Here is a 20946-nt window from a genome sequence, read left to right as displayed (position 1 = left end):
CTGACAAAATGTTATCTTCTCTGAAAGGCTGCCTCAGAAACCCAGCACACATCTTGTTTCTAATGTGCTTCATTTTTCAATACGTTTGCATTTGCTGAAATTTATAGTTGAAAAGGGACATGTATTTTTTTCTTTTGATGTATAGAAGTATAGCTCAGAGGAATAGATTTACAATAGGATTTTTTATTTCAATGTCCTGCCTTAAATAGTTTTGTGGAATTAAAGCACAAAATGCCAGGAGGTGTTAATTTCCATAGGACTAATGTCTCAGAACTAAAAAAAAAAAAAAAAAAAGAGTTCATCAAGTAAATACTGTAAAATAAATTTCCCGAGAAATCTTGGTTGTCTTAATTTGCCAGTGGGTCCAGAGCAGTGAGCTCACTGGTTCAGACTAGTAAACAAGTGACTGGGGACAGGGAATCTTCTGCAATGTCATTTACTTGTAGAAGAGCTATGGAAAGTAAATAAGTGTGTACAATCTGCTGACGTGGAAATATATATAAGAAAGGTTATATAAAAACTGTGAACTCATGTGAGGATGGTGGGATTACTGGCAGTTAAAAAACTGGCCTATATTATACAGTAGCTACTAGCCACAGGTACTTGCTTAGTCGCTTCAGTCGTGTCCGACTCTCTGCAACCCTATGGACCATGGCCTGCCAGGCTCCTCTGTCCATGGGATTCTCCAGGCAAGAATACCGGAGTGGGTTGCCGTTTCCTCCCCCACAGGTAGCTATTTAAATCTAAATAAATTAAAATCGAAGTCCCCTGTTACACTAGTGGCTAAGGTGCTCATGGCCAGCCTATGGCTGGTGGCTGCCATGCTGGACAACGCCGATATTCCCATCCTTACAGAGTTCTATTGGACCATGCTGATTTACATAGTGCTTTAACCTTCCTGTTAGATCCATTTTCTAATAAAATGCTAATTTGAAAAAAAGATAGTATTGTGAATAATAATGATGGGAACCATTTCCTGAGCGTTCGAATGTGCTTAACACTGTTCCAGATGCTTTTACAGGCATAATCTCGCTTTGACATGGGTTCTGTTATAATTCCTGTCTTCCATATGAGCCTCAGTTTCCTTTTTTTTTTTTTGTTTAATTGTTTCTTTATTGGCTGTGCTGAGTCCTTGCTGCTGCGTGCTGGCTTTCTCTAGTTCTGGCAAGTGGGGGCTACCGTCTGGTTGTGGTGCGAGGGCTTCCTATTGCCATGGCTTCTCTTGGCATGGAGAAGGGACTCAAGAGCGTGGCTTCACTAGCTGCAGCTTAGGGGCTTAGTTGCCCCGTGGCGTGTAGAATCATCCTGCACCAGGGATCGAACCTGTGTCCCCTGCATTGGCAGCTGGATTCTTACCCACTGGACCACCAGGGAAGTCCCCAGTTTCCTTATATGTATATAAAACTAGGGTAATAATGGGGCCTCTTTCACAGCATAAGGATCAAATGAGCTTACGCAGGTAAAGTGCATAAGTATGTACCTTGGGCCTACGTACAAAATAAGTATACAATAAATGTAGCTATTATATGAACTTTCTTCATGGAATAAAAGTGTGATTCATTCTTACAGTACTGTATTTTAAGAATGGATTAAAAGTAAAAATATGCAACTGAAGACTATTTGCTGACTTTTGTGATTCTGAACCTGTAGAAGTTTCCATGCTGTAGTTTTTATGCCCACCCTTCATCTTTCCTTCAAGTTATGAGCAAATTTCCATAGGACTGGAAAGATAGACCCACATCAAATATTTTATAAAGTTTAAAAATAGTGTTGCTTTAACCAGTTTGACTCTCTGCCACCCATTAAAGTTTAGTAAAAATAGCGTATAATTAGTGGATGTGAACTTTGGATCCAATAGCCTAACTATGGACTATGAGGTAAGAAAACCTAAACATATTTAAGAATTGCTAAGTTATTAGTGAAAGTGAAAGTTGCTCAGTTGTGCCCGACTCTTTGTAACCCCATGGACTATGCAGTCCATGGAATTCTCTAAACCAGGATACTGGAGTGGGTAGCCTTTGCCTTCTCCAGGGGATCTTCCCAACCCAGGGATTGAACCCAGGTCTCCCGCATTGCAGGCAGGTTCTTTAACCAGCTGAGCCACAAGGGAAGCCCTAAGTAGTAAGATCATATGCTATCTCTGTGGCTACATGTAGGTCCTATTTTGAACCTATTAACTGCAGGGTCTTTTAATAGAGTACTTTCAATCGTAATAAATATCATCTAGCGAATTAAGGTACCATCTTTACAAAAATAACCATCCATTCCAACTCAGAAACAGGAATCTGAATTTAAACAATTAAAAATACAACTTGGCCTAATTTTTCTACTGGTAAAAGATTAAATTATGCTGCATATCTAGCATCAGCCAAGATATTTTCTTTTCTTACTTTTTAAATTTTTTTTTTTTTGCTACAAAGAGGTGATAATGAGAAATACTGTGGCTTGAGAGTCAAAAGTTAAAGCTCATTTTTTCTTGACCTTTTAACTTTTGTGGATGTACTTTTTGAATTAGCAGAGTTGTTCTGTTGATGTTCTTTTTCCTACTTTATTTCTGCTCACCAGAATGCCTGCTGCTGTTGCTGATGAAGCAGCGTATCCTATGCTGTATATTTTATCATTTCCCTCTTCATGTAGCTTGAGCATCAGATGTGCGTGGAATAAGGATGGCAGTTCAAGTGGAGACATGTGCACTGAGAGTTTACAAGGTCTGTGTGTTTAATTTATGTGGTTTGAAGAAATGAAATCGAATGGGAAGACAAAATATGTTTTACATTACCTGGATTTGCTCAAAGGGTACTTCAAAGCTGAATGACTCATTGTAGTAGGGGTTAAGTGTATTCTTTTTAATTGTTGTCTTTTTCTTCTTCAGCCTCTTGCCATTCTGCATCAGATGAATCTTCACATAAGGATCTGAAAAATAGAAACAAAAACTTTAGGAGATCAGAGACACATATTTTAGATTATAATTGAGTTTATAAAAAATAAGTATTTCATATAGGAAAGTAATTGTGTAGCATATATTTAGTATTTTTAAAAATTTCAAGTGTTTCTTGTTGAAAGATTTTAAGTAACCTAGGGGCCTTGTTTTTTTGGTCATGATATCTCAATGTTTATAGCTGGGTTTAGGAGATGAGAGCAGTGGTGTGCTGGCAAACCTCCTTTTTGGGAAAAAAAGTCGACATAGCATTTTCTAATGTCCATGGTATAAATATTCTCAGCATGACTAATTTCAAGCTAACTGTTTAACAACTGGCTTAGTAAATTCCTGAAAATTTAGCAGTTGGCTCTTGCAAGCTGGCAAGAAACTGGCTGCAGGATACCACCGCATGGAATAAAACTCTTGACAGAGAGGACAAAGGAGCCGTTTTGTTCTTTCACTTACTCATTTGCTCAAACAATAATAGCCCTAGGGATATAGCTGTAACCAAACCAGACCATCCCTGTTTTCAGGACAGAACTTCAGCCTTGTGGGAGAAATAGACAATGAACTTGAAGAGAAATACATGTGAAATTATAACTTGAGAAGAGTGCTTTGGAAGAGAAGAGCAGATAGGTGTATGATCGAGACTCCTGGGGTGGCATGGTGAGTGTAAGGGAGGAATGGAATCATATAGTTAGATCACTTAGGTAAGACCTTTCTGCAGAGGGAACGTTGAAAGGGAGATGTGAATACTGAAAGGTGAGAAGAGGCTATGTGTCTGAGTGTGTATGTGTGTGTGTATGTGAGAGAGAGATATCCAGAAACTGTGCCAGAACATTTCTAGGTAGAAAAGAGCTTCAAGGGTTCAAGGAAAAGCGAATAAGCTGGCAGCACCCCCAAAAGTAATGAGAAAAGGAGCAGGGGAAGGATTCCCTTACCAGTTTCCCAAGTCTCATTGCTAGGGAAGACAATGGAGGGATAAGATGGTTCGCATTACTAACAGATGAATGACCTCCCTCCAGGTTGTCAAGAACCAATGCCCAAGTTTGATAGTAAAATCTACTGTTTCCTGAAACATTGTTCCATCTGATAGGCAATGCATGTTCATTATAGAAAAGTATCAGGGGGCAATGACAAACAAAAAGAGGAAGAAATTTTAAATCATCCATGATTTTACTCCCCTGCCATGCCTTCCAAAATTTCTTTCCTTTCTTTCAGAACATGGAGAACTGTTGAAAAAGCTTTGCAGATAATCTAGTCTAATGCCCATGCACTTTTAGAATGTGCAGCTGCAGACCAGAGAAGTTGGTTTTTATACCCCTCTTCCAATCCTCCAGTAGAACATAACTTCAGAAGGACAGAAAATCTGTCTGCCATACTCACTAATTGAATTTACTAAACAGTACCCAGAAGTATTCAATTTTTGTTGAATAAATAAGTGGAACTTATTTAGGGCCTAATAATCTGGGTCTCCTTACCTTCACTTCTCTGTCTTCTTCCCATTGCCCCAAAGCCCAGATTACTTAAATATGTGTAGTCTGCGTTTTTTGTTTTTAATTTTACATCCAGTCAAGGGGCTTGCAATTAAGATTTTAATCAAAATGAAGAATATCTTTAAAAGCCAGACCAAGAAATGAGAAAACAAGTGTGTCAACTGAATAGTTGGTCAGTTAAAAGAGTACGCTGTGAATACTTGCCAGTGAAGAGGAAAATGAGAAAAGCCTGCTGCTCTCAGGCAACGCTGAGTTTTGGTACAGAGACCTGGCTTGCCAGCCAAGCTCCCTGTCTCCTCCATCACAGCCCCTTACGCTGTATAAAGATGGTCACGCCTCCAGTTGCGCCTTGGCACTGACAAAATACCACAGTATTAAACACTCCCAAATCAGCACTGATGGCTCCTATGTTCATGGGTGGAAACTCCATCAACCTAAGGCACGGGCTTTTGCAAGACAAGCATGGTTTATTCCTTTAACACAGTAAATGACAAGAAAATTCCTTGTGCATCTGCCTTTTGAGCAAGCACATTAAAACCCAAGATCCTTTCGGATTTCAACATGATCTCTGATGTGACCAACGCCTGCAGGAGAACAAGGTGACTCAGAAAAACCGATTAGCTAGATTCTCGCCGACTGAGGGGGCCAGGTGTGAGCTAACAACCTAGTGACAGGAAGGAGTCAGTCATCTGAAGGTGTGGGGGCATCTTGAAGCAGCTGGAAGGAACTGTACATGCAGAGCCCTAAGGCGCTCGTCTTTCTTCCTGTTTGTGAATCGTCTTTCCTCCTGTTTGTGAATCGAGAAGGCAAGGGGGAGAGAGGCGGGTGGTGAGGTCAGGGAGGTAACACTGTCAAAAGCAGAATCTACCAGTTCCCACCCCAATTCAGAGGTACTCTATAATTTCATGACCCCTACAGAGGGCTGGAACAGGAGCAGGTTTGGGACCATATGAATGGGCAGAGGGAGGCTTTGCCTTTGCAGATTCATTCCTATACAGGCACCAAAACCACTTACTTTATAGGCACAATTCCCAGCTTAATCATAAACAAGACTGGCAGGAACTCAAAGGTCTTTTTCTCTTTTTTTCTTCCCAGATTTATTGAGATATAGTAGACACATAATCTTGTGTAAGTTTAAGGTGTACAATGTGATGACTTGACGTGCATATGAGAAGTGATTACCACAATAAAGTTAGTTAACACAACTGTCAGTTCACATAATTATGACTTTTTTTTGCGGTAAGAACATTTAAGCTCTACTATCTTAGCAACATTGTCACCATGCTGTCCATTAGATCCCCAGAACTTACTCATCTTATAACTAGAAGTTTGTACCCCTTGATCAACAGCTCCTCACTTCCCTTGCTCCTCAGTTCCTGGAAATCACTATTCTACCTTCTACTTCTAGGAGTCTTTCTTTTTAAAAAATAGATTCCACATCCACATAAAAGGGAGGTAACACAGCATTTGTCTTTCTCTATCTGACTTATTTCTCTTAGCATAATGCCCTTGAAGTCCATCCATGTTGTCTTCTTTTTTTTTTTTTTGTAGCTGAATAATAGTCTATCATATATATCACACGTTCATTACCCATTTATCAGTTGACAAACATATAGGTTGCTTCCATGTCTTGGCAATTGTGAGTAACGCTGCAGCGGACATGGGACTGCAGACGCCTTTTTGAGATAGTGATTTCCTTTACTCCAGATGCGTACCCAGGAGTGGAATTGCTGCATCATACGGTGTCTCTATTTTTAATTTATCTTGAGGAAACTCCATACCGTTTTCCATAGTGGCTGCACCCACTTATGTTCCCGCCAACAGTGCATGGGGGTCCCCTTTTCTTCACGTCTTGAGCGCTTGTACTCTCTCGTCTTGCTGATGATAGCTATTCTAGTAGGTGTGAGGAGATATCTCGCTATGGCTTTGATTTTTATTTCCCTGATTATTAGTGATGATTAGCATGTTTTCCTGGATCTGTTGGTAATTTTCATATCTTGTCTGAAAAAATATGATTCATATCCTTTGCCCATTTTTAATTGGATTTTTAAAATTTTACTTTTTTTGTTGTTGCTGTTGAGATGTATGAATTTCTTATATATTTTGGATGTTAGCCCCTTATCTGACATATGGTTTGCAAATATTTTATCCCACTCCACAGGTTGTCAGAAGTCCTCTTTTTCAACATTTGTGCCTGGATAAATCTTAACTGTCTAAGCCCAACAGCTTACATACCCAAGGTGGTCACATTTGAGCATCGTCTTTGTCCAGCCATCCGAAGTCTTACATTAATTCTCCATTTTCTCTACTCTTCTCCATTTTCCTCCACTCTTTGACTGGCTTGATTTCGTAAGTGTCCTCTGGTTGAAGTCTTGCCCTGAATTCTGGTCCCTTTGGAGATGGCCCTAATCTCTTGATTAGTTCACTAGCAACTTCTTTGGGAACCTAGACCTTGCTCCTATCTCCCTAAGTATGGCTGAGACTCCTTAATGGAAATATATGCACCTAACTATGAAACTCCAGTACTTTGGCCACCTCATGCGAAGAGTTGACTCATTGGAAAAGACTCTGATGCTGGGAGGGATTGGGGGCAGGAGGAGAAGGGGACGACAGAGGATGAGATGGCTGGATCGCATCACAGACTCGATGAACGTGAGTCTGAGTGAACTCTGGGAGATGGTGATGGACAGGGAGGCCTGGCGTGCTGCGATTCATGGGGTTGCAAAGAGTCGGACACGACTGAGCGACTGAACTGAACTGAACTGAACTGAACTATGAGACACACCCATGCTTGAAGGACACACACATTTTTCATAGTAAGGATCACCTCTTCTGTAAAGTAGAACTCTGAATACTTAAATTTGCTCTGTTTTAGGGACTGGTCCACAAGCAAATTCTTGTCAATTTCGTTTCTTAATGGCTTAGGAATACTGGTCATTGCATGACAAGACATAATTTTATGGAAATGATAAAATAGGCAGTAATGAGACTCCCTAACGTTGCCATTGCTCTTGAGTACAACTACTAGACACCATGCATGGCATCCAGACATCCATTAGGTTTTTGTAAACCTGTAAATACCACAGGGGAATAGGCAAGCTACAAAGCTGGGCTGCTGTCCTCAGGAACTCCATGTGTCTATGACTACACTGCTTATATTCTGTTCCCAGAACAAGTGCTCATGGAACCCTTCACGATCTAAATACTGACAACCCGCCTTCAACACCAGTTAGATAATCCCTATTGCTACTGAAACAGGGGCAAGACTTGGGACAGTTGGCCTTTTATTTGTTTAATTCATCCTAAACAGGGGGTGGGATCTTTTTGTTTTTCTAACTGTGGTAGAAATGAAGAGCTCTTTTCTGATATCTATCTCATCTCTAATAGTAAATGGTTCTAACTTGTCAGTGCTAGAAAATGATGAGCTAGCATTAGAAGGAAGGTTCTTCCCTCCCAACGGTAAACTGCAGTTACAGAGAGTGCAGATTCGTTGCCACGTTTTGGATGATTTTCAGGTTATCATCTGGTTTTGTTGTCCCTGTGGCACCGCTGCCCTCACTCACCATTTGTCAGGCTCTCTTTCTGTCTGAAATCAGTCGCACTGAACTCTACCTCCTTCTGTCATAATAGCTGTTGTAACTTGGGGGCATTTCAGGACACTCTAATAAAATCACCCTCAAACATTTATATGTTGACAGTCCTCTTTCATATAAAATTTAAGTTTTTTTGTTCCTAAGAAAAACAATTATAGAAGGCAGAGAGATAGTTCCCTCGAAAGACATCCATATCCTAACCCTCGGAATTTGTTAATATGTCACCTTATGTAGCAAAAGAGGCTTTGCAAGTGTAATTAAAGTTAAGGATCTTGAGATGAGAGGGTTGCCTAAGAGGACCCAGTCTAATCGTGTGAGAAAACAGAGGCCCTTTCCTGGTTGTGGTCAGAAGGAGATGTAACGCTGGAGACAGGTGCAGAGACAAACCGCACCGCTGGCTTTGGAGATGGGGCAGGGGCCACCAGCCACAGAATGCAGGTCGCCTCTAGAAGCCGGGCAAGCACACACTGCACATTTAAAATGGGTAACCAAGGGCCTGCTGCATAGCACGTGAAACTCTGCTCAGTGTCCTGTGGCAGCCTGGATGGGAGGGGAGTTTGGGGGAGGATGGACACACCTGTGTATGGCTGAGCCCCTTCACCTTTCACCTGGCAGTATCACAACATTGTTAATTGGCTATTCCCCAATCCAAAACAAAAAGTTAAAAAAAAAAAAGTTGGAAAAGGCAATGGATTCTTGCCTAAAAGGAACACAATTATGCTGACACCTTGATTTTAGTCAAGTGAGACCTGTGTCAGACTTCTACAGAACTATATAAACATGTATTGTTTTTTAAAATTAACTTTGTGGTTGTTTATCTTGGTAGCAATAGAAAATTAATACAGCAACCAAAATTGAAGAGATAATTCTGTTGTTTATCTAGCAAGGTTTGAAGATGAGAGTTTAATTTAAATAGATCTAGAAAACAGTATTTTGGTAAAAGTTGATATTCTTGCCAATCTCCTAAAAATTATTACACTGTTACTCAAAGCAAAATCTTTCAAAAATTTGCTTTTTTTGATTAAAATGTTAACAAATGACATGAAATCAAAAAATGATATTTATGTACAGATGTTTTAGGTCCCTAGGTAACATTAGTGAAAGTGACTGAAATGCTAGCGAACTTTTAAAGTAAGATCCATTGCAAGGCTTAATATAATAATGTCCCTTTATATTTGTAGAGTGCTTGAAGGTGGTTCATGTACGGGCTTCCCTGGTGGCTCAGACAGTAAAGAATCTGCCTGCAGTGCAGGAAACCCAAGTTTGATCCCTGGGTTGGGAAGTTCCCCTGTAGAAGGGAATGGCTATCCAGTCCAGTATTCTTGCCTAGAGAATTCCATGGACAGAAGATCCTGGCAGGCTACAGTCCATGGGCTTGCAAAGAGTTGGACACGACTGAGTGACTAACACTTTCATATAAAACATATACAATATACATAACATATATGTAACACACATATATAACATATATATATAAACATATTACATATATATGATAAATTATATAATCTCCTTTAATCCATACAACAATCCCAGTGAAAAAACTGGGGCTTAGAAAGGCTGATTTTTTTCCCCCAAGAATGTATACCAAGGTCTTCAGACACTGAACCTGCTACTCTGTGTGATATGTTGGAGAAATAAGTTAGCATACTGTTTATAAGTACAGACCCTGAAGCTAATAACTTGAATCTTGGCTGTGCAGCAGCTATGTAGTTTGGGCAAGTTATTTAAGCTCTTTATTCCATAGTTCCTTCACCTTAAAGTGGTGAGACTGGTCATACCTCGCTCAGAGAATTGTGAAGATTAAATTGAGTTTCTCTTGAAAATGCTTCAGAATGTGCTTGGCACATATTTTATTAATTATTCATATTTATTATAGTGTTGTGAAAGGACTGACATCTAAGTCAGCATCTGTGTGTCAGACCCTCCCCCAAATCACTTTGTAGAACTGGTGCCCACCATTAGCAAATGGAAAATGTCATTCCAAGCTGACCCCAGTGCCAGATATATTTCTGGAAGGAACACCCACGCTGAGCAACCGGTTCATTACTGAAGAATTTACTCCTGTATGAGATGAAAGAAAAAGAGTTTCTTTCTTTTCTACCTGTAGAGATGGTCTTGAGGTGTGTGATGGGAAACTAACTCAACATCCAGTATTCCACATCCTCCTGTTCCTGAAGTCAAGACATCAAATTACTCAGAGCTGAGAAGTTAATCTGGAGAGTTCTACCTTCAGTCTTATTACTGTGGTTCTAGGATAGTGTGAGCCAAAACTATGATTTATGGACGTTTCTTTCCAGATATTGAAGCCAGCTAATGTGGGTATACTTGGACATATTATGTATGGAGAATCTACTTTCCTGATGCTGCCCAAAATAAGGAAACAGAGAAAAGGAGGCCCTCAGCTTTGAGATTTGTTGTTAGGAATACGGTAATACCCTTTGGTTGTTGGAGAAAGGTAGTATCTATACCTCCACTCATAATTTTTCTGTGAATTCCTTTTCATTGTGAGAAAAAAAAAAAAAGTCTGATTTCTTTCTTTTGCTTCCACCTAGCCTCCAAACTCTTCCATTCTTTTTTCCACTCTTTCCCGTCTAGAGTGAAGGATAGGAAATCATGTTAAAGTTACAGTGAGATGATTTGCTAAGACACTTATTGTACCTCACCTCATAGGCAGTGGAGGCTTGCAAGCACTGACTTTGCCAGGTGAAAGAGTGTGTAGAGGATCCCAGGATGGTGACCAGATGAATGCTTTTGTCTCATTTCCATTTTCAAGGATGAGGATGAAGACCTCCTTTGATTGGTTAGGTGGTCAGCTTCAGCTTATGAGCAACTGCGAAGGTGGGAGGGTCATTCCCTGCCCATTGGGAAGCCTCTTCTCATATGATTTGTGGGGCAGACAGCCTATGGTCTGGGGCCAATCATTGACTTTCATGGTTCCTATTCAGGTGTTGATTTTGAGTGGAAGACTTCTCACATGTATTTTTCACATTAAATGGTAGGAGTCTCCATTCTGCAGGGTTTCTTCCAACAACCAATTCCTAGTAGTCTGATCTGGCCCTGGTGCTCCAATATTTAGCTCTAGGTGCAGTGAGCTATCACTACACATAGTCTTCAGACGTTGCCTCCCGTCCCACTCATTTCCACCTGATCCACCCTGGATACTCCGAATCTGCCATCCTCTTTTGCTCAGGGAGTAAGAAGACTGATGCCCCTATTTCCTTGCTGTTCCAGATTTCCCCACCATCCACCCTGCTTTACAAAGGCTTGGTTGATTTGATGGCTTTGTCTCTGGAAGGGATGAAAATAGGGAGGTTGGGTATGGCAATCAAAAGAAACTCCAGAAGCCCTCATTCTGCCACGTAATCCTTGATACCACCTTGGCTGGCATTGTTGTGGACTAAATGTGTGTGCTCCCCAGATTTATATGTTCAAATCCTAACCCCTAAGTGTGATGGTATTAAGAGGTGGGGTCTTTGGGAAGTAGTTAGGTCTTGCGGGTGGAGCCTTATAAGAAGAGCCATGATCTTTCTCTGTGAGGGGACAGCTGTTAACCAGGAAGAGAGCCTTTCCTGAGACCCTGACCACGCTGATCTCTGACTTTCAGTGTCTAGGACTGTGAGTAACGAATGTCTGTGGTTTAAGCCACCAGGTCTGTAGTATTGTTATAGCAGCCCTACCTACCTATCCACCTACCTACTTACCTATCCATCCATCCATCCATTCATCCATCCATCCATCTATCGTCTATCCCTCTCCAAACTAAAATGGCATTCTTCCCACTAAACTCTCCCTGGTTCCCTCTGCTTTTTCTCCAGCATTACTGATCCTTCTTTATTTTCTCTGCTCCCTTCATCTGCCCCAAGATTCTCAAGGACAAATGTTTTCAGTTCAATCACATTTGATATTATTTTAGCACAGATTTCATAGGCTTTTTCTCCGTTCTCCTTTGCTCAGACACCCTGCAGTCCAACCTTATGCTTTCAATATTACTGCTACCTCAGTAAAGCAGAGCTTCTGGCCACAGAGTCTGGCACTGGAATGCAATGTTTTCACCAACACTGGTGTCCCTGGCACAGTTTCAATGTGTGGAGATACATTCCCAAAAAAGGATAGAGAGTAACCTTGGAGGAAGACTTTGAAACGCAGTATAAAATTCAGTAAATTGTTTTCCTTCAGTTACAAGGACACAACACTGGGTGAACTTTGCAGAAACATAAGGACAGCCCACACACTGTTCTATAAGGTCATAACCATAACCACCTCGGCTCTGTGATCCCTGGGACAGACACCTACTGATCTCATCACCTCCCTGTAGGCCTGTTCTTGCATCAGGAGTCCAGTCTGATTTGGAGCCATCTTTGATCCCTTCTCCACTTCCCATGAACACTGGGCCACCAGGTGCTGCCCGTTTGCCTTCACCTGGTCACTCTTGTTGGTTCTCTCTTTCTAACTGTTGCCATGCTCTAAAGGTTAGAAATCTAAGCTCTCTTGCTACTATACCTTCAACGTCAGACCAGTCTTCCTATAATTGTTAAAAGGGCATTTGATCCCACTGGCTTTCTCATTAAAAGCCTTTAATGACTTGCCAATGTGAAAAAGTCATTAAAAATAGAAACTCTTTCCATGTGAAAGATAGAAGGCAGGAGGAGAAGGGGATGACAGAGGATGAGATGGTTGGATGGCATCACCGACTCAATGGACATGAGTTTGACCAAACTCCGGGGGATAGTAAAGGACAGGGAGACCTGGCATGCTGCAGTCATGGGGTCACAAAGAGCTGGACACGACTGAGCAACTCAACAACAGCAATGATATAAAACGAATTCCAGACTCGGTCATGGCGTTCACAGCCCCATCCTGACTTCCACAAATCCTGTGCTGCTCTCCGGGTCGATTCTGACTCTTTGCTACAGAGAATTGAAAATGCTCTGTCTTTGAACTGCTGGCCCTTCAACCTGGAATGCCCTTTCTTTCTTTTCCCCTTGTGAATGTGATTTAAAAGTCACCTCTTCCCTGAAGATTTTATTGATGATTTTCTCAGTCAGAACCTTAAGACAAACCTTTCTTTGCCTGGCAGCCTTTTCTTTTGTACTATTGCAAAGCATGCATCTCTTTCTTTTCAGTATTGGAGGACTTCTGTGGTAACACAATAACATAAAAACAATGTTCTTATGGGGAAATGTGTTTTGAATTCAGAACTACTGGCTTCGGGATGAACTTTGAGGAGACTGTCTCCTTGTAAGAAGGGGGCTCTTTCCACTACTACTCCATACTCTAATGCCCACGAACATGGTCACCCCCTTCTTCCCTCAGGCAGTCCTAATGTTAAATTATGCTAACTTCATAGAAATACAATTGGAAAACAGCTGGCTGTAAGCAATGGTCCTTTTGTGTGAGATATAAAGGAGCCCCTAAAAGCTTTTTGCATTTACAATGAGAACTAGAAAGCAGCAGTTCAAAGCGGAATAATGCCAGAGGCCTGCAGTTTTCATCTTGACAATTTTGCATAATTATACTGTCTTCTTTCTTAACTACGACAGTGACTGTGGGCCCTTGTAACCATGGCCTTTCCATTTCAACCAGAGACTTAATAAGAAATAGCCTCATTTCAGCTGTTTTGTTCAATCCCTTCTGAGCCAGTTCCCAGCTTCTTAGTAACTATAGGTATCATTCCTTTAATCTTTTTCCTCCGCTGTGGATAATGAGTAAATTTCAACGCACAATGTTGGAAGAGGAAAGTAGTGCGTTTATCAAGTAAGGTCTCAAGTTTCAAGTGACTGAAAACTCATTTCAAAATGGTGTAAATTGCAAAGGTAGCTTATTGACTTATATGATGGGAAAGTCCAAAAGTAGGGTTGTGTGGCAAAGATTAATTGTCCCCAAATCCTTTTCCCCCTTCTTTTAATTTTTTAAATTAAAAAAGTTATTTTTAATTGAAGGACAATTGCTTTACAATATTGTGTTCGTTTCTGCCATACAGCAACATGAATCAGCCGTAGCCATGTATGTCCCCTCCCTCTAGAACCTCCCTCCCACCTCCCACCCAATCCCGCACCTCTAGGTGGTCACAGAGCCCCGGTTTGAGTTCCTTGGGTCATACAGCAAGTTCCCATTGGCAATCTGTTTTATATATGGTAGGGTATATGTTTACTCTCTCTCCCCTCATCCCACTAATTTTTTTTTACTTTGCGTTTTTTAAAACAGATGTGTGAAGTTTATTTATTTATTTTCGGTCATGTGGTGTGGCTTGTGGGACGTTAGTTCCCCAACCAGGGACTGAACCCTTGCCCATAGCAGTGACAGCATGGTCCTAACCACCGGACTGCTAGGGAATTCCCTCTGCCTCCTTTTTCATCAATAAAACTCTTTAATTTTACTGAGGCACCATTTCACCCAGCTAGAAAAATTTCTCCAAGCCTCTCTTACAACACAGTATGGTCCACCTAACTAACTTTTGGCTATTGGAAGGTGAATGGAAGTGATATATCTCAACTCCGTAGCATATCTTTTGAAACAGTGGCTCTCAGTGGGGAGCTATTTCATCCTCCAGACATTTTGCAAAATGTCTGGAGGATGAATTTACAAAATTTTGCAAAAATGGAGATACTTTAGATTCTCATAACTTGGGGGACGATACAGGCATCCCCCAAGTGGGTGAGTCAAGGCCAGGGATTCTGCTAAACATCCTACAATGTACAGGACAGCTCTTAACAGTAAAGAATCACAACCTCCTAAATATCATTAGGGCTAAAATGGGTAAACCCTGCCTTCAGGGCTTCCCTGGTGGCTCAGATGGTAAAGAATCTGCCTGCAATGTGGGAGGGAAGATTCCCCCGGAGCAGGAATAGGCAACCCACACCAGTAGTCTTGCCTGGAGAATTCCATGGACAGAGGAGCCTGGCGGGCCTTAACATAAGCTTCATGCCCTCCACTTTATTATTTTTTTTCTTGCAACTGAAACATGGGTGTGATAGGGCAGTGAACTAGCTTTTACCTTGCAATGTAAAGACAGTAGGCGGTTAGGGGGACAGGACAAGATAGGAAGATCTTGGGTCCCTAAGTGACCTCACAGCCCTATAGCTGCCCACTGATCTCGCCCACCCACCCGGCTGTGGACATGAGGGTGATGAGGAGCTTCAAAGGGCAGTCCCATCGTTTGGAGCCCCTGTGTGGTGGAGTCCCTTTGTTTAGCAGTTCCGTCTGCTCCCTACTTAATGCTCCTGACATCCAGCAGGGCCAGGGTCCCCGGTTTGCTTATGTCTCTACCGTTTTCTACAGACCCCTCTGAGAGCTCCACATGCTGCCTCCTTGAGGTACCCTAGGCTCTTCTCTTAAGGCTATAAATGACTGTACCAGCTTCAAGTCTCATAACACCAGACTATGCCATCTGAGGGGAAGAGAGTCTACATCAGAATTTCCAGGAAAAGTCCCAAGTTTACTCTGATTGCACAAATATAGATGACCCTACGTTAACCCCTGTGGTGAACATATCTCAGTGTGATGAGCTAGGCTGGCTTGGTCCTGAGTCACCTGTCCATCCCCAGACCAATCAAGAGGCCCAGGTATTCTGCCTTCAGTGCTGGGGATAGGTGCAGCTCTAGTCTAAGCCCAGCGTTAAGCATAGAAGAATATGGTGGTTCCTCAAACAGGAGTTAGAAGGCTCTTACCAAGAATGGCGAGAATAGAGATGGGAGGCAACCGACCAGTGTTGATTGAGCTTTTCCGGGGATTCCATCTGTGTCTAAACTTGAAAGTGTGCATATGCTTATTTTCAGAGAGTTGCCCCTTCCCACTTGAGATCAAATTCCTAGGAATGAGCCATGAAGCACTTGTATAAAGTGGTCCAAGACACGAAGCTTATTTTTTTTTCCCCCAGAGGAAGGCAGAAAAGTATATGTTGGTGTGTCTTACAATAGACAGATAAATCTAATTATCATTGTATTTAAAAAAATAAAGTAGTGCAGCAGTATCAGAGACAGCAGAGTTAAAACATGGCAGATTTAGGATTTAGAGTTTCCCTGCCAGCTGCAGCTTTTTCTTGTAAGCTGATGGAGTATTTTATCAGTAAGCCAATCATTAAGCAGTATACAAATAATTAAATAGTAATAGGGTTCACAGAACAGACAATTTCCATTTCCATCACTGGCAGTTACAACACATTTACTTGAGGGAGGTCTTTATAAATAATTTACAAGTACTTAGAGAAGACTACACTGAAGAATTTAGAGGCCTTTATAGTTTAAAATGCTCCCTGCAATGGTATAGTAAGGAAGCAGCATTAAAAATATATTCTGGGGAAATTTTCCTTCTGAGCCCACGATTTAAAAATGAATTTACATTAGTTAAGTGCAGTGTTTCTTAGAAGAAAACAACGTCACACAAGTGACTGCCACAAAGGAAAGCAGCCTCATTTTAGTGAGACATCATAAAATAGCAAAGGCTGATTTAGTTCACTGATAGTGGCAGAGTGCTCTGAGGAGACAAACACGTAAGTGCAAAATGCTATTGTTGTGAATTAAATGGAAAGCATTTCTGGTTGTGAAAGAGGAAGCCACTGAATTCCAACAATCATTTCTGTTGTTGCCAAAATGGACTGTGTGTGACTGCCAGCTTCTTGACTAAAGGTGCGGGAATGCATGTGTGAAACCTATGGAACAGCACTATAGGAAAGAAAGATTTCCCGGACAGCGCATGTTTACGGGCATAAAAGAACAGTGTGAGGGTCTGAGGTCCACCCTTGGTAGAGCAAGGGGTTCACTGTGCTTGCAAAACTCAGATCTTTCCTGTTCAGTACTGAAGGTAAAACTCTTTGTCTATAATTCAATCCTCTTCTTCCTGAACTTTGGAACATCTTTCGGGAAGGGCAAACACGTGAGAATAGGAACAGTGGTAATTATGTCTGATTCTTTCTGGATGACTACAGAGAGCATCATGGGATGGCCAAGTATAAACTTTATGAGCTGATCTGAAAAACAAAAGCAGGCAAAGGATTCAGCAAAGCAAACAAAATTGCAAACAGCAAATTCGACTTGCCTTTTTTTTTTTTTTGACATTTGGGCTTAGCCTCTTATTTATGCCACATGAAAGAACACTAGTAAGATAGTTTTTTTTCCCTTCCTTCCTTTCTTTTTACAATTATTAGACATTTCTACTGGATGAAATAACATCGATAACACTGTTACTGGATAACATTGCTAAGATTTTTAAGCACATGTATTACGATATGACAATAAGTGGACGCTACTCCTTATTCACATAGAGAAGGTTTCCAGGCAGCTCAGCCTGAGTTCAAAATAAAAACAACGTGCGAACAGGTGCTCTGACACACGTTAGGGCAGCAGGGCTGTGCTCCTGGCAGGGCCACCTGAGGCTCACTCAGTTATCAGACGGTTCAGTTGGAATGGATTTCATCCTCATTACCTCCCCATTCCTTGCATGCACTTGCTTTAAAATATCTATGTGTCTTCTAGACATTCTGGATTGAGACTGTCTGGCATAATGGAGGGAGAGACTTGAAAATGTTCCCATGAAGGGTGGAGGAGTTTCTCTCCATGGCCTCCCTTTGAACCACTTCCAGAACCTGTCAAGGGCCTGGGTCTATCTCCGAGGGAGTGGAGGCATGGTCCCTGTTTTCTTCACTGGAAGTTGCCTCACCGCTTCTTTCTCTGCTTGAAAAAGGAAATGCATTCATGATCTCTACAAGGTTTCTTTCTCCTCCCTGCTCCCTCCTGCTTTTAAGTGACATTGTTAGCCTGTGGGCCTGGATGAACAAGGTGGCTTTTTTCCATCTCTTCTAGAGAAAGAGATACTGTATTTAAACACTCATAATATCATTGGTAACTCGTGCTTTCCACCTCTGTTTTAAGATTTTACTGTATGAATAATGCATGCCTTATTTTTAAAAGACACAAAACTTTGAGCACCCTGGTTGGCTCTCGTTATTAAGTTTCTTTATATGAATGTTGATTTCCTTTATCCTTCCAGAGAGATATTTCATTTTGGTTCATTGATGGCCAAATATGGTTCTATTTTCTAAAGCTGTGACACTGTTTGAAATAAGCGGGTGCTTTGCACATCAAGAAGATAAGTAGCTTTGCAAGAGAGATAAACTTCTATGTTGGTAATCTGGTTTTCTTACAATATTGTAGGAAGAAAATAAAAATAAACTATGACTTCAATATTATATTGCATATAAGAAAATGACACGGAGTAATATAATTCTGTGGTGATTTTTACTGCTTTTTATGAGGCAAATTTGTGATTAAAGTCAATCACTGCATCTCAGTATTTCAGATCTCAGTAAAAACTCATTATAATGTTATTGTACACACTGAGTTCTTTGGAATTGACATCATCTAGGATACTTCATCCCTAATCTTGGAGAAATTAGAGTTGAGGCGTTCGAGTTAGTCAGATTCTTTATACAGAAAATTTGGTTTCTGTGGGTTGGTTTAATTCTTTTCAAGATTCCAGAGCCATACACTAAATGGCCACAGAGATGGCCCAGAGGTATAAATGTTAGGGTGACCCCTATTTTCCCCACATTTTCTACTTTCTTGAATCACAGATATTCTGCGGGCTGACATCTTTCACTTTGTTGACTTTTGGTTTAACGTAACTCAAGTGGTTATTTTGTTTTTTCTTGACATTATTCCTTAGCTCTGTGGTATAGAATTCACTCTCTTATTCACATGTCTGTTCATTTATTCAGCCAGCTGCTCAGTTTCTCACTTACTGAGCTCCATAGTACACCAGGCACTCATCTTTCAGCCAGTGTCCCGTTCAGTCCTGTCCTCTCACGCCTGACACGGAGCTTGGCACCTGGTAAGAGTCCAGTAATATTTGCTAAATGATTGCATCAGTCAGTGAGGTTAAACACCGTTGAGTAACTCCCAGGGAAGAGAGTGAGGACATACAGCAAACTATAGAACCCAGTTAGTCCTTCAAAGAGCTCACAGTTAGTTAGAAAGGGAAGGCAGAAATTCCTGAAGAGTTTAGATCAACTCATAACTTCTGTAGTAGGAGAGAGAGTGTAAGACGGTATACGTTTTCTTGCTGAATGATTTGTATGGCGATGACTGTGAGAGGAGTTCGGAGCAGACGGACATCCTTCACTTGGTTGAAAACGCTTGGTTTGAATTCAAAGCTCTACACTCAGGGCGTCCAAACAAGTGTTATAAAGAGAGAAGCACCTTTAGTCCTAAAAACCACCAGCTCTTATGTCCTCTTTTCCTTCCGCCTCCACATATAAATGTACAATTTCACAAAACACCAATACAGTGGTGTCTGGATGGTGTTTATGCTTGTGTAGAGAAGCAAAAAGGTCACTAGATGGATTGTCTTTCTTTGAACTTATTTTTTTCCTTGGCCTTTTCTAGTCTTTCTGAGCATAATGGAATTTCATGGTTACCCTAATGTGATTTTCATAAACAGGCAATCCGTACATTTTAAGAGGGTTTAAATGAAATGGAATTTTGCATGATATGCAGAATTCTACAGATAACAGGACGCATATATACCTGCTTGTCACATCTGCAGGGGTGAGGTTAAAACTGCAAACACAAGTGTGTGTACCACATGTCTAAACTGTTAATGTTGTAAAGTGAAGTGAAAGTGAAAGTGTTTGTTGCTTAGTTGTGTCTGATTCTTCGTGATGCTATAGATTGTAGCCCTCCAGGCTCCTCTGTCCATGGGATTCTCCAGGCAAGAATACTGGAGTGGGTTGCCATTCCCTTCTCAAAGGGATCTTCCAGAACCAGGGACTGAACCAGGGTCTCCTGCTTTGCAGGTAGATTCGTTACCGTCTGAGTCACCAGGGAAGCCTGAATGTTGTAAACTAAGACACAAACTGTTAAAATATGTAGTTTTTATTCTCATGTATTGACAAATAAACATTGATAATAACCAGGAAACCCAGCTTTAAATCAAGAATTCTGAACCCTGGGGCTCAGCAGTGGAAACAGCTCTTTTCCCCTCACTAGACTCCTATGGACACCCTAAGAAGCTCCATCTACACTTATGAGGACACCGCAGCCGGCATGTCCCAGTGTCATTCAGCAGCCCCCACAGGCTGCGCCTCAGCCATGGGGTCCCACCTGCTTTCAGGTGGTACCCAGAGCCTGGTCCACAACGGAGCGCTGGGTCACCCTGAGATGCGCATGCTCTGTTGGTCTTGAGGACCTCTGTGGGCCGCGCCAGGTCTGCGCTGCTGTGCGTGCTCTCGCTGGCTCCTGTGGGCAGGGAATCCGCTTTGTTGCGCTTAGTGGGCTCCTCTCGCTGTGGAGCTCTAGGCACAGGGGCTTGGCAGTTGTGGCTCATGGGCTTAGCTGCCCCATGGTTTGCGGGATCTTCCCAAACCAGGAATTGAACCTCTGTCCCCTGCATTGGCAGGTGGATTCTTATCCACTGGATCACCAGGGAAGTCCTTAGGGGCTCTTCATTCCCTGGAAGGGTAGGGAGAGGAGGGCCAGAGTGGGTCCTCTAAACTCTGGGTTCCAGGGTAAGGTTCCTTCTTGCCCACATCTAAGGTCTGTACTGCATATTCTTTCCAATTCTTGAAGAGCTCTTAGGCGCTATACTATTCACTCTTTATATTTTATATAAAAAAGCTCATTTATTCTCTGTGACCATCCTGAGAGACATTCCATCACCTCCCTTTTACAGCCAAGGAACCTGGCTAAGTGGTGGGACCACGGTCAGACACTTAATATTAGTGATCATAGACACCCGGGGCCTCTAAACGTTCCTCCTAATCTAGCATCCATGAGCTCGATCAATCTTAGGCTCTATTCTTTGTATGAGGGAGGGCGATTAAAACACGCCCTAACTCCTTATATGGTTTTGAACCCAGTAATTATAGTGTAACTTACATGTCCACGTCTTAACTAGACTAACAGGCCCTGAATGAGCTTGCTAATCTCTACCCCTCCATTTT

General features: G+C 41.7%; 1 protein-coding gene across 2 annotated transcripts in view; it reads right to left on the bottom strand.

Moving 5' to 3' along the window:
* The window catches only part of SYT1 (synaptotagmin 1), a 631014-nt gene that overhangs the window by 5468 nt on the left and 604600 nt on the right, over positions 1-20946 (bottom strand). For both annotated transcript variants that reach the window (XM_069584106.1, XM_069584105.1), the window contains one exon: positions 2780-2913. In XM_069584106.1, coding sequence (XP_069440207.1) covers positions 2780-2913 — 134 coding nt within the window. The remainder of the gene's footprint in view (positions 1-2779; positions 2914-20946) is intronic.

The sequence above is a fragment of the Ovis canadensis genome, chromosome 3 (assembly GCF_042477335.2).
Source record: "Ovis canadensis isolate MfBH-ARS-UI-01 breed Bighorn chromosome 3, ARS-UI_OviCan_v2, whole genome shotgun sequence".
NCBI lineage: Eukaryota > Metazoa > Chordata > Mammalia > Artiodactyla > Bovidae > Ovis > Ovis canadensis.
This window is presented reverse-complemented; position numbering and strand designations above follow the sequence as displayed.